Genomic DNA, 16,239 nt, shown 5'->3' with positions numbered 1-16,239 from the left:
TACCTAAACCCCCAATTCATAAGAAGAAACCTATATTCTTGGAGGTTAGAGAGATTTTACCTTAGTTCATAGCACAGCTGTAACTTTTCTTACTGTAATCCCAATATTTTGCCGTCTTAATACTGATATTTTGGAGTCGATCCTCTATGGCCCGGAAAGATTATTTCTTAGCATTGCATAGATGTACCTCTTAGTAGTGTATCTAGTGTCCAACTGAGAGAATCTACTCTTAGTAAAGCTGAAAGCTTGCTTTTTCATGTATACTTATACCTACACTGCATTAAAATATCATGCTCACCTATTTTTAGACACATTCTTCATAGAGTGGGAATGACACTGTCTCTGCCTTACAGGAAAAGCAGACCATCTCTTTATGGAAGACTGACCATATAACTATCAATTGCAACCATAGTCTTTCAAACCTCATTCCTGTGGTTGACTCTCTAGAAGTTCATTTGGAAAACTGAATTTATCATTATAACAGTCTCAATGCCGTATTAACTGCCATGTCTAGGTACACAATTGCCAATAAAACAGTTTTACTCTTAAACATTTTCTTTAGAGGGATGCCCCTTCTTGATAATTTGTGCTATCCTGAAGCAAAAAGTAATCACACCTATTTACAATGAGCAAAGGTGCATCTCCACAGGCAACCCCAGTGGATATGGTTCTATCAGACACTATCGACCATATTTTGCAGAAGTAATTTCCTAACTTACAAAAATCTTATCTCAGATGATCACATGAGCTCCCTCCTCATTCAAACTTAACAATAGAGATTCAGATTGTAGAACCACTACCCCCATTACTCCTTGTCTAGGGAATTCACAACATGGTCAGCTTGTATATACTTTGCTTGCATATTTGATGTCAATCATACCAAATAAAGATATAACCAATGCAAAAACCTTTGTCTTGACCATGCTTTAAACTGTTTATGTAGAAGAACCACTATTATATTCACAACAATTATCATTTTACAGTAAAGCTAATTTATAACAACATTCACTAACAATCTAACAAGTGATAAAAATTGTGTAACTAGCTGTGGGGGAGGTATATATATAATTAAGGTTATGTCTCTTCTCTAGAAAATCATAATACTAAAATATACATAATACCACAATTGAAGCAGGGATAATAATCACATAAGGGCTATAATGGAGGTATGCATGAAGTGCTATCAGCGCACAGAGGAGAGAATTAATTCTTACTTAGGTGTGGGAATCAAGGAAGGCTTTGAAGCAAATGATGAATATGAGCTGAAGCTTTGGAATTGGTTGGACTTTGACACGTTGATGAGGATGTAAAGGGATGAGTGGCCTGGTATAGTGGTAGGGGGTGGGAGGGCAGGCAGTAGTGGAGGGAGAGTGCATTTGAGTAAAGGGGAAAAACATCCAATACAGTTTCCTCTTTGCTGACTGTCACACATTTTTAACTTTGTAGGGAAGATGGAAGAAAATCTATTGAACCAACTGTTTTGGCTGTTCTGATGTGATCACAGCATTGCTATATGGGTTGTCAAACAAGGGATGAGCTCATAAAAGGATATTAATGTGTCGTTTTTATTGAGCAAAGTAGCATTACAGAGAAGGTGATTTCAAAGGCACATGGCTCTTTCATTACAGCCTTCAGGGGCTATGTTTGATCACTGAAAACAGGCTGCTTTGTTCCAGCTTTCTCTGATGTTTGGCATTATCCCAAATACATATGCTCTGACTTGGAAAGAATCAGTTTGTAAAGATTTAATAGATTTGAGATTTGCATATTCAAAATACATGTTTTATGGTTAAAATGAAACGAAAGCCATTTTAATATGTGTGTCTACATATACACAGATATATTTCAGACACACATCTCAGCAATTTTTTGAAATGCAATTACACATATTATGTGTTTGTTTTGAGATAATGAAAGTTGGCTATTTTTAAAATTCACCATTTATCACGAAAGAAAAAATATATTTTAAGACACACTATATTGGTGATAACAAAGTACAAGATTTCCAGTTTTAGCGACTTGAGCTTTGCTCTGTGTCCCTGTCACCTATCATAGACATAACTTTCTAGTGCTGAATGTCTCTGAACACTTTCTTTATTAAAAACAAGGTATAGGTTTCTTGGTTGAAGAAAACTGGAAGTCACAAAATATTAAAGGGAAATTGTAAAAGATTAGCATTTACATGATACTCTTTTCCTTATGTGTCTGAAAGAAGTGAGCTTTTTTCTTCCAAAAGGAAAGACTTGCTTGGAAAAAGACCTGAGGAGTCAAAAGCTTATGGTGACTGAAACCCATGAAACTTCTTTTTATAGAATTCTCTGGCTTCCATTCCATGTGAACTGATATGAAATCTCAGACAAATTTATCTTTTCATTTTGAATTCCAATTGAACCTTTAAAAGAAAGATGACATTCCAACTTGGCCAATTTGATATACATTACATCAACAATTAGATGTCCATTGCAATGAAATCAGCCCTGACAGACTTCACCTGAAATGGGCTAGGTTAAATTATGTTCCATTTAATGTGCAAAGAAAAAATTTGCTATTTGCTTTTTTACTTAAAATCCTTCCCTTTCCCTCTCCACTTACAGCATCCTCTGTCTACCTCAATGACCCCCAATGCTTTCTCTGCTTATCGCTTCTCCCTCTCTGTTAGTTTTGCAACAATTTCAAAACAGAGACTATTTTGTTATCCATTTGTTGCCTATGCCAATGTTCACAAACCTTAATAAACTTATAAATCATCTAGGGATCTTGTTAAAAATGCAGGTTCTGATTCAGTGGGTCTGGGGTCTAAGGTTCTAATAAGCTCTCAGGTGATGCAGTGGACCAAGATTCATATAGCAAACACTTAGAGTACAAATGATCTGTCCTTAAATGTGTTCTTGGACCAATATAACTGGAAATGTAGATTCTCTGACTTTGAGGTTGCTTCATACTTTGAATTGCCTTTTTTGTTTGATAATTTCATGATTGCTTTGAACGATCTGGACTCCCTCTACTCCTCTAGTCTCTGTTTTTACCACTTCCTCTTTCTTACTTTACATTTTAGATATGACAAAGAACTTGAAGTTTCCAGAATGTATTGGGCTCTTTCACATCTCAGTGCCTTTTCCAATACTATTTCCTCTGCCTGTCCTGGCGTCCTGTGACTCTTCCTTTAAAACTCAGATCTGCTGTCTTCTCCTCCAGGAATTCTTTTCTGATCTCTTTTTCATGTAATTGCACAATTAAATGCCGTTAGTATACTCCCATAATGCCCTGTATTTCCTTTATTACACCTTTCTCATAATCTGTTGCAATTGTCTGCTTGATTGTTCTTTCCCTTTAAGATAATGCTTCTGGGGAGAAGAAGTAATGTATTTTATCTCTGATTCCTATTGCCAATCACCAACATAGTAGGTTTGTTTTTTTAAATCAAAGTTTGCTGAATGAATGAAGAGGGGAAGTTGATGTGTTGTAGTCATGCAAGAATGTAATGCAATATTTCTTCTCATGAAGTTTAAAATTGAATTGGGAGTCATAAAAACTAAAACTCATAAAAAGTTAAGTACAAGGTGAGATAATACTAAAGATATAAAATGTTAGTATGTGATTAATTGCCAAATGAGGATCATAGCAAATAACCATTCTGAGTCCATTGGAGGAAAATGTCACTGTGGATTTATTAATATTTTTAATACCTCAATTTGTTCCACAAAGGACTTGAGCCTGCTGATAACACTCTGCATTGAAGTTAATGAAAGTGTGAGCACATATGTAGATAAGGGAATCGTATGAGAAAAGGAGAGGGTTATGGAAATATATACTCAAACATTGAGGAATTGCTGACTATCCTTAAGATGTATTCTTTGGACGTATTCTTCTTGTCTGCAAAAATGCTTCTTACTTAGATATGGACAGTAGTGTGTGTGCTGGGTTTTCATATCCACTCTGCCTGGGAGGCTGACTTCTGTGGGGACATTAGCAGCTCCCTCATCCTCTGTCTTCTGGCAGAATTTGGCTAATGGGATAAGAGTGAGGTCAGGACATTTATTTTCTTTGGCTGCTTAGAACTGTGCCTCTTTTTAAAGATGGCCCCTGTGATAAACCTCCTGAAATTATTCTAATTTGAGTGTGCCCTGTTACCTATTGGGACTCTGATATGACCCCAGAATTGTTGTTCAGAGCTAGATTGGATGCCAGTCTTAATAACTTTTCTGACAACCATGAATGCCATAAAAATGTTTTAGGTGCATGCTGTATATCAGGAACAATTCTATGAGGAACTGGTTCGATACAGAAAAATTCAGAAAACAAACAAGGAAACCTAAAACCCTGTGCTCATATACTTTACACTTAGTATGGCAAAGACAACATAAACCATCTTGGAGGTCAGGAAAAATTGATATATTTAAAAGCCCACAGTTCTATAATGTTTATTTATACCAGCCTGAAGTTTAGTGTTGGATTGTAAAGCAATAATATGCCAGAGATACAGTTTTTGGGTTTTCCCCCTTTCACTGAGGATAGATTATCCAGAATTTTTGCTTCTGCTCTTGCCTGTTGCTCATCTTCTGGTTATTTTATTCCTCACAGTCCTTCCATCAGGGAATATAAAAGGAAAATAAGTGAATGAAAACTTAGCAGTAGCATCTATGATAAAAGATTTGTCAAGAAGGAAACTGAAATCCTGACTAAATCGAAGCTTTTCAGTTTATCTGGGTTGGTCTGCCCCCTATTGCCATAAAAATATTCAGAATGGTTTCCAGCTTGTCAAAAACCAAGCGACAAAACTGGGCAAAAAGTTTTACTTTAATGCTAATAAAGAGAACCAGATCTAATAAATAAATATGATCCTCTTAATATGAAGCCTTGGTGTGCAGACCCTCTTTTTGTCCCTGATTATATGACAACCTTGTTTGCAGTCGTTACTTCGATCATTTTTGAGTCATATGAGCTTAATTTTGTGACCCAGCAAAAACAGATCATAAATCTCAGTAACAGATGATATGTTTGTAGTTTGACCTTGGTAAGATGAACTGAGGGTGCTGAATAAACCATAAATTCAGTTTACAAAAATAAAGAAAATAAGATTTATTTATACTTGGTCCAGTGGATAAAGTGAAAATTTAATATTTTTCTCGTCCATGCGGTACATTTCGCCAAGCTTGATTAAATTCCTGTTTAGCAGGTAGCTAAGAGAGAAACTGAATTAAAACACTTTATATGAAGCTTGAGTCTTCTTTGTTCTCTACTGTTTTCTTTTTAAACATCTGTTTTAATTTTTCTTTCCTTTTAGGCTCTATTTATGAAATGTTTGGAAATGAATGCTGTTTCTCGACAGGAGAAGTGATTAAAATTACTGGTCTCAAAATTAAGAAGATCATAGCTGAAATTTGTGAACACATTGAAGGTTGTGAGTCTCTACAGCCATTTGAACTGCCTATGAATTTTCCAGGTACGGTGTTTTGCAATGACATATTATTTGTGCAACTATATTAATATTAGATATATCTATACAACTGAAAGCAAGAAAAGAGAGGTCTTTTTTCACTCGAGGATAATGAGTGAAAAAATCCAGAATTATTATAGTCTGACATTACTATAGTCTGATAAAGAACGAATGGATGGCAACTATTTTCTCCTTTTTTAACGTGAAAGATGTTTACTTTTTACTTAAGATTAATCTTTTTGGGGCCGGGCGCGGTGGCTCAAGCCTGTAATCCCAGCACTTAGGGAGGCCGAGGCGGGTGGATCACGAGGTCAACAGATCGAGACCATCCTGGTCAACATGGTGAAACCCCGTCTCTACTAAAAATACAAAAAATTAGCTGGGCATGGTGGCGCGTGCCTGTAATCCCAGCTACTCAGGAGGCTGAGGCAGGAGAATTGCCTGAACCCAGGAGGCGGAGGTTGCAGTGAGCCGAGATCGCACCATTACACTCCAGCCTGGGTAACAAGAGCGAAACTCCATCTCAAAAAAAAAAAGATTAATCTTTTTGGTTAACAAACATTTAGTGAGTTTCAACTATATACATCACTAATTAGGCTAAATAATGAGAACTAAGAAATCAAAGATATATTTTCATAAATTCTGTAGAACTAAGTAACATCATTTAAGCATATCTACCTTCTTTGCTATTCCAACTGTCATTACTCTAGTCCCTTGGATCACTGTTGACTTTCCATGTCTAATATTACTGGAAAGTCTGCCTGGTCTTTTTATCTAATTGACTCTACTCAGCCTTCCAAAACTAGCTCAAATTTCATGCCATCTAGAACACTTTTGCTGACCCTCTAACCTAATCTAGATTTCTCTCTTTTGTGTTCCCATGGTATCTTGGGCCTCATACCATACACCTCATTGGATAGTCATTGATGATTTTCTTATTTGCCATATTTTTTACACTGGATGTTGGCAAACTTTTTCTATAAAGAGCCAGATAGTAAATATTTTAGGCTTTGTGGCCAGAGGTTCTTTGTCACACTTATTTCACTATGCTATTTATGTTGGAGCACAAAAGCAGCTCTGGATAATACATAAACCAGTGAGCATGCTATGACTCAATAAAACTTTATTTTAAAAAAAAGGTGACCAGCAGGATTTGACTCATCAACTGTAGTTTGCTGACCTCTGCTATAGACTAAAACTCCTTGACATGAAATATGAACATGTGATTTTTTTTATTTCTGATAGCAAGCACAATTTCTGGCACAAACTGTGCTCAGTAATTGTTAACTAAATGAATGAATGAATGACTAGTGGAAGAGAAAAATCTCATAAACCTTTACAATATAATGATTTCATGGTATGATGGAGGTATATTTGTGTTCTATGTGGGGCTTGATAAGGAACATCAGACTACAGTTGGTTGTGTTTCAAAACAGGGATTCTGGAGCCATTGTACTTGAATGCCAACTTTGTCACTTCTTAGCTGTATAACTTTGGTGAGTTATTTACCCTCCTTTCATGTAAAATGGATATAATAATAGTATCTATCTCCTGTTATTGGGAACACTATATATTGATATTTATTTAGTGTTTAGAATGGTACGTGGCATACAGCAAAGCAAGGGGCAGTGAAAAGTTTCAGCTTTCATTACCATTATTAAGAAATTATTACTATCATTGGAGGAGTCAGGAAAAGCTTTTAAGGAATGTTTTAATTGAGCTGAGGTTTGAAGAATGAAAATATATTAGCTATATGGAAGTAAGGGTTTTTTCAAGTGCTCTAGTATCCAGTCCCCTTTCAACTGAAACCTTAACCATTGTTCAATTCTATTTCTTCTTACCCATCTTTTATAATAATGGTTCTCTAATTTGGCTGCACATCCTAGGGAGCTTTAAAAAATTCTGATGTTCAGGCCACTTGCATGAGATATTCTGATTTGTTTGCTCTGTGGCAAAGTCTGGTCATCAAGATTTCTTAAAGCTCCCAGTGTGATACTAATAAGAAGCCAATGTTGAGAACTATAACTTTGTAAGACGCCTCTCTTAAGTACTCTAATTAGATGTAACAATTCCCTTTTTAAGTCACTGTAGACTTTTGTGCCTTAATTATTGCATTTATTAAATTTTGCATGTAATTGAGGTTATTCGTGTACTTGTCTGACTACCACCATCTGTCTAATAGACCACAAGGTTGCTGAGGGCAGAATCTGAATCTCATTTATTGCTATAATCCCCATGGTATTTAGAAAAAGATATACATAATAAGTACTTAGTAAGTGAAAATGACTAGAATCTTTTGGTAGAAGGAGTTTTTCTTATTTGAATGGTGAAAACACTTAGTTTTTGGCTAAGAGTTTAACTTGGGGAGTTGCTATGTAGAATATTCCTTTGAATGTTCAATTGACATAATAATCTTGCATCTATTGAGTAACAATTTGAAAATGATGTTTACAGTTTTGTTGTAAAGAACAGCGTGTAAACAGAAGGCTAAAGTGATTGGCACTGGTCAGGGTATAGTTTCTTTTTTCAAGGAGAACTCCTAGATAATGACAGAAGGGATCCCAGATACAGGGATAATTCTTCTACATCAGCACTAGGGAGAAAGATAGAAATCAAGGACACAAATATTATTCAAAAATATTAATAGCAGCATCTCTTTATTTATACTATATTAAAAACTATTTAAGTTCCCAATTAGATTTTAGACTCAAAAAGTCAAAGAATATTTTAAAACATTCTTCCTTTTTGTGAATTTATCAAATTTCCTTTTGCTATTGATTTCTAATTTTATTCTATTATGGTCAGATGACATATTTTGTATTACTCAATGCTTTTAAACTTATTGAGACTTTTTTGGGACTCATATATGATCTGGAGAATGTTCTATATTCACTTGAGAAGAATGTGTATTCTATTCTAGTTGGGTAAGTTCTACAGATGTCTGTTAGTTTATGTGTATTGTTCAAGTGTTCTATTTCTTTGTGTATATTCTGTCTAGTTTTATTCATCATTGAAAATGAAGTGTTGATGTTTCCAGCTACTATTGTTGAATTGTTTGTTTTCCCTTCAATTCTGTCAGCTTTTGCTTCCTGTATTTGGTGGCCCTGATGGTAGGGGTATAGATATTTGTAACTGTTGTCTCTTCTCGATAGAGTGACCCTTTTATCATTATATAATATTCTTTTTCTCTAGTAGCGATTTTTGTTTTAAAGTCTATTTTGTCTGGTATTGTATAATTACTTGAGTTTTCTTTCAGTTAGTATTTGCAAGGTCTCTCATCTTTTACTCTTCTACTTCCAAACTACAGATAGTCCCCAACTTATGATGCGATGATTTAAATTTTTCAACTTTATGATGACGCAAAACCAACATACATTCCTTAGAAACCATACATCAAATTTTGAATTTTGCTCTTTTACTATCCATAGGCTAATGTAAGTGTTCTGAGCACATGCAAGGTAGGTTAGGCTAAATTATAATGTTTAGAAGGTTAAGAGTATTAAATGTATTTTGACTTATGATATTTTGAATATATGATAGGTTTATCGGCTTGTAACCCCATTACCAGAAAAGCAGACGATTTTTGTGTTTGAATCTAAAGTACATATTTTGTAGAGAGAAAATGATTAGATCATGCTTTTTAATCCAACCTCCTAATCACTGATTTTTAATTTGAGTATTTAATCTATTTATACTTAATGTAATTATTGATACTAGTTCCAAAAAGCTGCTATTTTACCATTTGTTTACCATATATCTTATTATGCCTTTTGTGTTCCTATGTTTGTCCATTCCTGCCTTCTTTTCTGTTAAGTGGGCATTTTCTAGAATGCCATTTTAATTTCCTATTCTTTTCAAATAAATTATCTTTTTTTAAGAATGGTTTTAGATTCCAGTAAAATAGAGCAGAGGGTACACAAATTTCTCTTGTATTCCCTATTCTCATATACACACAGCCTCCTCACTACAAAAACCCTGTAGAGTCTTTTCATGGCTTAATAGCTCATTTCTTTAAAGTGCTAAATAATATCTCATTGCCTGAACATACTTTAATTTACATATGCACTCATCTGCTGAAGGACATTCTGGTTTCTTACAAGTTTTTGCAGTTATAAATAAAGCTGGTATAAACATCCACGAACAGGTTATGATGAGAATATGTTTTCTTTTTAAAATTTATTTATTTTACTTTAAGTTATGGGGTACATGTGCAGAACATGCAGGTTTGTTACATAGGTATACATGTGCCATGGTGGTTTGCTGCATCCATTACCCCATCATTAGGTATTTCTCCTAATGCTATCCCTCCCCAATCCTCCCACCCTCTGCTATCCCTCCCCTAGCCTCCTGCCCCCTGACAGACCCCAGTATGTGATATTCCTCTCCCTGTGTTCATGTATTCTCATTGTTCAACACTCACTTATGAGTGAGAACATGAGTGTTTGGTTTTCTGTTCTTGTGTCAGTTTGCTGAGAATGATGGTTTCCAGCTTTATTCATGTTCCTGCCAAGGACATGAATGCATCCTTTTTTATGGCTGCATAGTATTCCATGGCATATATGTGCCACATTTTCTTTATCCAGTCTATCATTGATGGGCATCTGGGTTGATTCCAAGTCTTTGCTACTGTTAACAGTGCTGCAACAAACATACATGTGCATGTGTCTTTATAATAGAATGATTTATACTCTTTTGTGTATATACCCAGTAAATGGGATTGCTGGGTCAAATGGTATTTCTAGTTCTAGATCCTTGAGGAATTGCCACACTGTCTTCCACAATGTTTGAACTAATTTACACTCCCACCAACAGTGTAAATGCATTCCTATTTCTCCACATCCTCTCCAGCATCTGTTGTCTCCTGATTTTTTAATGATTGCCATTCTAACTGGCGTGAGATGGTATCTCAATGTGGTTTTGATTTGCGTTTCTCTAACGACCAGTGATGATGAGTTTTTTTTCATATGTTGTTGGCTGCATAAATGTCTTCTTTTGAGAAGTGTCTGCTCATATCCTTTGACCACTTTTTGATGGGGTTGTTTGTTTTTTCTTGTAAATTTGTTTAAGTTTTCTGTAGATTCTGGATATTAGCCCTTTGTCAGATGGATAGGTTGCAAATATATTTTCACATTCTGTTGGTTGCCAGTTCACTCTAATGATAGTTTCTTTTGCTGTACAGAAACTCTTAAGTTTAATTAGATCTCATTTGTCTATTGAGAATATGTTTTCAACTCCTTTGGGTAAATACCAAGGAGTGTGATTGCTGGACTCTATAGTATGAGTATGTTTAGTTTAAAGAAACTGCCAAACTGTATTCCAAAGTAGCTGTACTATTTAGCATTCTCAGAAACAATAAATGAGAGTTTCTTTTGTTCCACATCCTTACCAGTATTTGGGTTTGTCAAATATTTTGGACTTTGTACATTTTATAAGTAGACACCTATGGTATATCATTGTTTTAATTTGCAATGCCCTGATGGCATGTATTCAGCATATGGTTTTCTTATGTTTATTTTCTGTTGATATATCTTATTTGGGGAAGTGTCTGTTCAAGTCTTTTGCCCATTTTTTTAAATTGGGTTCTTGTTTTTTTGCTATGTTTTAAGAGTTCATTACATATTTTGGATAACAGTCCTTTATTAGATTTGCCTCTTGCAAATATTTTCTCCCATTCTATGGCTTGTCTTATTCTTTTGAGAGTATCAATAGAAGATAAGTTTTTAGCTTTAATGAAGCCTAGGTTATCAATTCTTTCCTTTATGGATTGTGCCTTTGGTATTGTATCTAAAAGTCACCACTAAATCCAAGGTCATCTAGGTTGTCGCCTATGTTATTGTCTAAGAGTCTGCATTTAATATTTAGGACTGTGATTCATTTTGAGTTAATTTTTACTAAGGACATAAGGTATGTTGCCTGGATTCATTTCTTTGCATATGAGTATCCACTTATTCCAGCATCATCTGTTCAAAAGGATATATTTGCTTCCATTGTATTTCCTTTGCATTTGTCACAAATCAGTTAACCATATTTTCATGAGACTATTCCTGGGCGCTCTATTCTGTTGCATTTTGATTTATTTGCTTATTCTTCACCAATATCACCCTGTCTTGATTAATGTTGCTTGATAGTAAGTCTTGACATCAGGTAATGCCAGTCTTTTAAGTTTGTTTTTCTCCTTCAAAATGGTGTTGGCTATCCTGGGTCTTTTGCCTCTCCATATAAATTATAAAATCTGTTAATATCCACAAAATAATTTGCTGAGATTTTTGTTGAGATTGCATTTAATCCATAGATCTAGTTTGCAATAACTAACATCTTGACAATGTTGAGTTCTCTTATCCACAAACATAAAATACCTTTTCATTATTTCAGTTTTTGATGTTTCTCATCATAATGTTATAGTCTTCCTCATGTTGGACTTGTACATATTTTGTTAGATTTATATCTGAGTATTTTAATGTTGATTTTTTTTTGAGACAGTCTTGCTTTGTTGCTCAGGCTGGAATACAGTGGTGCAATCTCAGCTCACTGCAACCTCAGCCTCCTGAGTTGAAGGGATTCTACTGCCTCAACTCAGCCTTTTGAGTAGCTGAGACTATAAGCACCTGCCACTACACCTAGTTTATTTTTGTATTTTTAGTAGAGATGGGGTTTCACCCTGTTGGTCAGGCTGATCTCAAACTCCTGACCTTGTGATCCACCTGCCTCGGCCTCCCAAAGTGCTGGGATTACAGGCATGAGCCATCTTGCCTGGCAGTATTGCATTTTAAATTTCAGTTTTCCTTCATTGCTGGCATATCATAAAATGGCATTCATATCAACCTTATATCTTGTAATCTTACTATACATTATGATTTATTCCAGGTGCAACTTTGCTATAATAACTTATTACTTCAAGGAGGTTGTTTTCGATACTTTCAGATTTTCTGCATAATCATTTTATCTATGAACAAAGACAGTTTTATCCTCCCCACTCAGTATCCCTTTTATTTCCTTTTCTTGTCTTATTCCATTTGTTAGGACTTCTAGTACAAGATTAAAAAGGAGTGGTCAGAGGGGTCATTCTAGCTTTGTTCCTGATCTTAGCTGGAAAGTTCTAATTTCTCAACATGAAGTATGATGTTAAATGTAGAATTTTTTTTCTTTTTTAAGAAAAGATATTATTTATCAAGTTAAGGAAACTTTCTCCTATTTCTAATTTGCTGAAAGCTGTTTTTTTAAAATCATGAATGGATGTTAAATTTTGTCAAATAATTTTTATGCACAGATTGATATGATCATGTGATTCTTTTTTCTTTTGCCTTTTGGTGTGATGAATTGCATTAATTAATTTTTGAATGTCAAGCTTCTTATACAAATACAGATAAAACCCACTTAGTTGTGTTTTTTGTTTTCTTTTTGAGATGGAGTCTTCCTCTGTTGACCCAAGCTAGAGTGCAGTGGTGGTATCTTGGCTCACTGTAACCTCCACCCCTGGGTTCAAGTGACTCTCCTGCCTCTGCCTCCCGAGTAGCTGGGACTGCAGGCACGTGCCACCACACCCAGATAATTTTTTGTATTTTTAGTAGAGATGGGGTTTCACCATGTTATCCAAAATGGTCTCCATCTCCTGACCTCGTAATCTGCCTGCCTCAGTCTCCCAAAGTGCTGGGATTATAAGCATGAGCCACCACATGGTATATAATTTTTTCTATGTATCCTTGGCTTTGATTTGATAATATTTTGTTGAGAGTTTTTTCCATTTATGTTAATGGAGATGTTGGTCTGTAGTTTTCTTATAACACATTTGCCTGGTTTTGGCATTAGGATAATGTTGGCCTCATAGAATGAGTTAGGAAGTATTCCCTCTGCTAATATTTTCCAGAAGATATTGTAAATATGTGTATAATTTCTTCCCTAAATATTTGTTAGAATTTAGCAGTGAACCCATATGGGCCTGATGTTTTTTTGTTTTGGGAGGTGATTAATTACTGATTCAATTTATTTAATAGGTATAGTCCTATTCAAATTGTATATTTCTTCTTGTGTAAGTTTTAGCAGATAGTGTCTCTGAGGAACTGGCTTATTTCACATAGGTTATCAGTCTTGTGGGTATAGAGTTGCTCCTGACAATGCTTTAGTATTCTTTTAATATCCATGGGATTTTTTAATGATTCCCCCTTTCATTTTTGATTAAAAATTTTTTATCTACACCCTTTTTAACTTAGCCTGGCAAGAGGCATATCTATTGTGTTGATCTTTTCAAATAATCAGCCTTAGGTTTCATTGATTTTCTTTGGTGGTTCATTGTTTTCAGTTGCATTATTTCTGCTCTAATTTTGTTTTCTGCTTATTTAGCATGTAACATGCTCTTGTTTTTCAAGTTTCTTAAGGTGGAAGTTTAGATTATTGATTTTTATATCCTTTTTCTTTTCTAATATATGCATTCACTGCTATACATTTTCCTCTAAGCACAGGTTTCTTTGAATTCCACACATGTTGATGTTATATTATTATTCTCAGTGAGTTCAAAATATTTTTAAAATTTCTTTCGAGATTTTGTATTTAATCAATGGTTTATTGAGAAGTATGTTGTTTAAAAATCCTAAGTATTTTGGGATTTTTCAACTTCCTTCTGTTACTAATTCCTGTTCAATTCTTTCTCAGGGGAGATATTATATAATTTTCATTCTTTTAAATTCATTAAGTATGTTTTATGGCTCAGAATGTGGTCTATCTTGATGAATAACTGTGTGAGCCCGAGAAGAATGTGAAATCTGCTGTGATTGGATGAAGTCATTTATAGCTGTCCATTATATTCCGTTCATTGGTGTTTCTGTTGAGTTCAACAATACCTTCCTTAGTTTTTCTGCCTGCTGGATCTTTTTATGTCTCTAAAGGGGTGTTAAAATCTCCAATTACAATAGTGGATGAATGTATTTCTCTTTACAATTATCTAAATTTTTGACAGATGTGGTGTGCCCATCAATATAGATTTGTAATTGTTCTTTATGCAATTTTAAATCATGTAGGAGAAAAGATTTTCAAACAAAAATGTATATTTAAACTGTATTTTACATTTACCTCTGTAGTTATCCTTCATTTATAGTCTTTATTTTTTTCATGTGGGATAGAGTTTCTGTTTTGTGCCCTTTCATTTCAGCCTGAATAATTCCCTTTACTATTTCTTGTGTGGAAAGTTTGACAGTGTCACACTCTCAGTTTTTGTTTATCTGGAAATATCTTAATTTCTCCTTACTTTTTAGAGGACAGTTTTCTTGGAGAGAATTCTTTGTTGACAGTTTTTTTCTTGCAGCATTATAAATATCTCATCCCACTGCTCTTGGCCTCCATAGTTTCTATGTAAAAATTAGCTTTTAATCTTATTGAGGGTCTCTCTTGTACATAATGAGTAGTTTCTATTTTGTTATATTCAAAGATTTTCATTTGTCTTTGTTATTTTTCTTTTTTAAATTTAATTTTATTTTGTTTCAAGTTCTGGTATATATGTGCAGGACATGCAGGTTTGTTACATAGGTAAATGTGTTCCATGGCAGTTTTCTGCACCTATCAACCCATCACCTAGGTATTAAGACCAACGTGCATTAGCTATTCCTCCTGATGGTCTCCCTCCCATTAAAAGGCTCCAGTGTATGTGGCTTCCCTTTCTGTGTCCATATGTTCTCATTGTCCAGCTCCCACTTATAAGTGAGAACATGTGGTGTTTGGTTTTCTGTTCTTCTGTTAGTTTGCTGAGGATAATGGCTTCCAGCTCTATAACCCTGCAAAGTGATCTTGTTCTTTTTTCAAAGCTGCATAGTATTCCATGGCATATTTGTGACACATTTTCTTTATTCAGTCTATCATTGATAAGCATTTGGGTTAATTCCAAAGCTGTCTGGATTTTCAACCATTTGATAATGATATGTCTAGGCATGAATCTCTGAGATTAGTCTACTTGAAGTATGTTAAGTTTCTTGAATGTGTAGATTGTTTTTCATCAAATTTTGAAAGTTTTTGCCATTTTAAAAAGAATATATTCTTTCTATACATTTCTCTCTCCTCTCTCTTTTTGGGAATCCTATTATTCACATATTCTTATGGTTTATGGTAACCCATAGGTCTTTGAGACTTTGTTCTTTTCTTTGTACTTTTTTCCTCTGCCTCAGAGTGTATAATCTCAATTGACTTATCTTCAAATTGATTAATATTATCTATTTGGTAAGACATTATTCTCATACTTTTGTCTTAGTTATGGAGACATGATTTTTCTTAGTTCTTTGTATATATTTTAAAATAGTTAACAAGTCTTTTTTTTCTCTAGTAAGTCTGATATCTGGGCTTCCTTAGAGACAGTTTCTTTTATTATTATTTCCATAGATTTATGGGTGTAAGTAGTTTTTGATTACATGGGCAAGTTCTTTAGTAGTGATTTCTGAGATTTTAGTACACCCATTACCAAAGCAGTGTACATTGTACCCAAAATGTAGTCTTTTAATCCCTCACTCTCTCCCATCCTTCACCCTGAGTCCCCAAAGTTCATTTATCACTCTAATGCCTCATAGCTTAGCTCCTACTTATAAGTAAAAACAGATGATACTTGGTTTTTCCTTTCTGAGTTAATGCAGTTAGAATAATTGCTTCCAACTCCATCCAAGTTGCTGCAAAAGACATTATTTTATTTCTTTTTATGGATGAGTAGTATTCCATGGTGTATATATACTTCTTGTGTATAATCCACTTCTTGGTGGATGGACAGTTAGGTCGGTTCCATATTTTGCAATTGTGAATTGTGTTGTTATAAACATGTGTGTGCATGTGTC

General features: G+C 34.6%; 1 protein-coding gene across 5 annotated transcripts in view; it reads left to right on the top strand.

The window, feature by feature from the left end:
• The window catches only part of THEMIS (thymocyte selection associated), a 226,526-nt gene that overhangs the window by 52,571 nt on the left and 157,716 nt on the right, over positions 1–16,239 (top strand). For 4 of the 5 annotated variants that reach the window (XM_008995003.5, XM_054254420.2, XM_035296652.3 and 1 more), the window contains exon 2: positions 5,285–5,443. In XM_008995003.5, coding sequence (XP_008993251.4) covers positions 5,285–5,443 — 159 coding nt within the window. Of the gene's footprint in view, positions 1–5,284; positions 5,444–6,873; positions 6,934–16,239 lie in introns of those variants that run through there. The other variant, XM_054254422.2, reaches the window with a different exon arrangement.

The sequence above is a fragment of the Callithrix jacchus genome, chromosome 4, assembly GCF_049354715.1.
Source record: "Callithrix jacchus isolate 240 chromosome 4, calJac240_pri, whole genome shotgun sequence".
Classification (NCBI taxonomy): domain Eukaryota; kingdom Metazoa; phylum Chordata; class Mammalia; order Primates; family Cebidae; genus Callithrix; species Callithrix jacchus.
The sequence above is the reverse complement of the archived record's forward strand: the minus strand, read 5'-3'. Positions and strand labels throughout refer to the sequence as shown.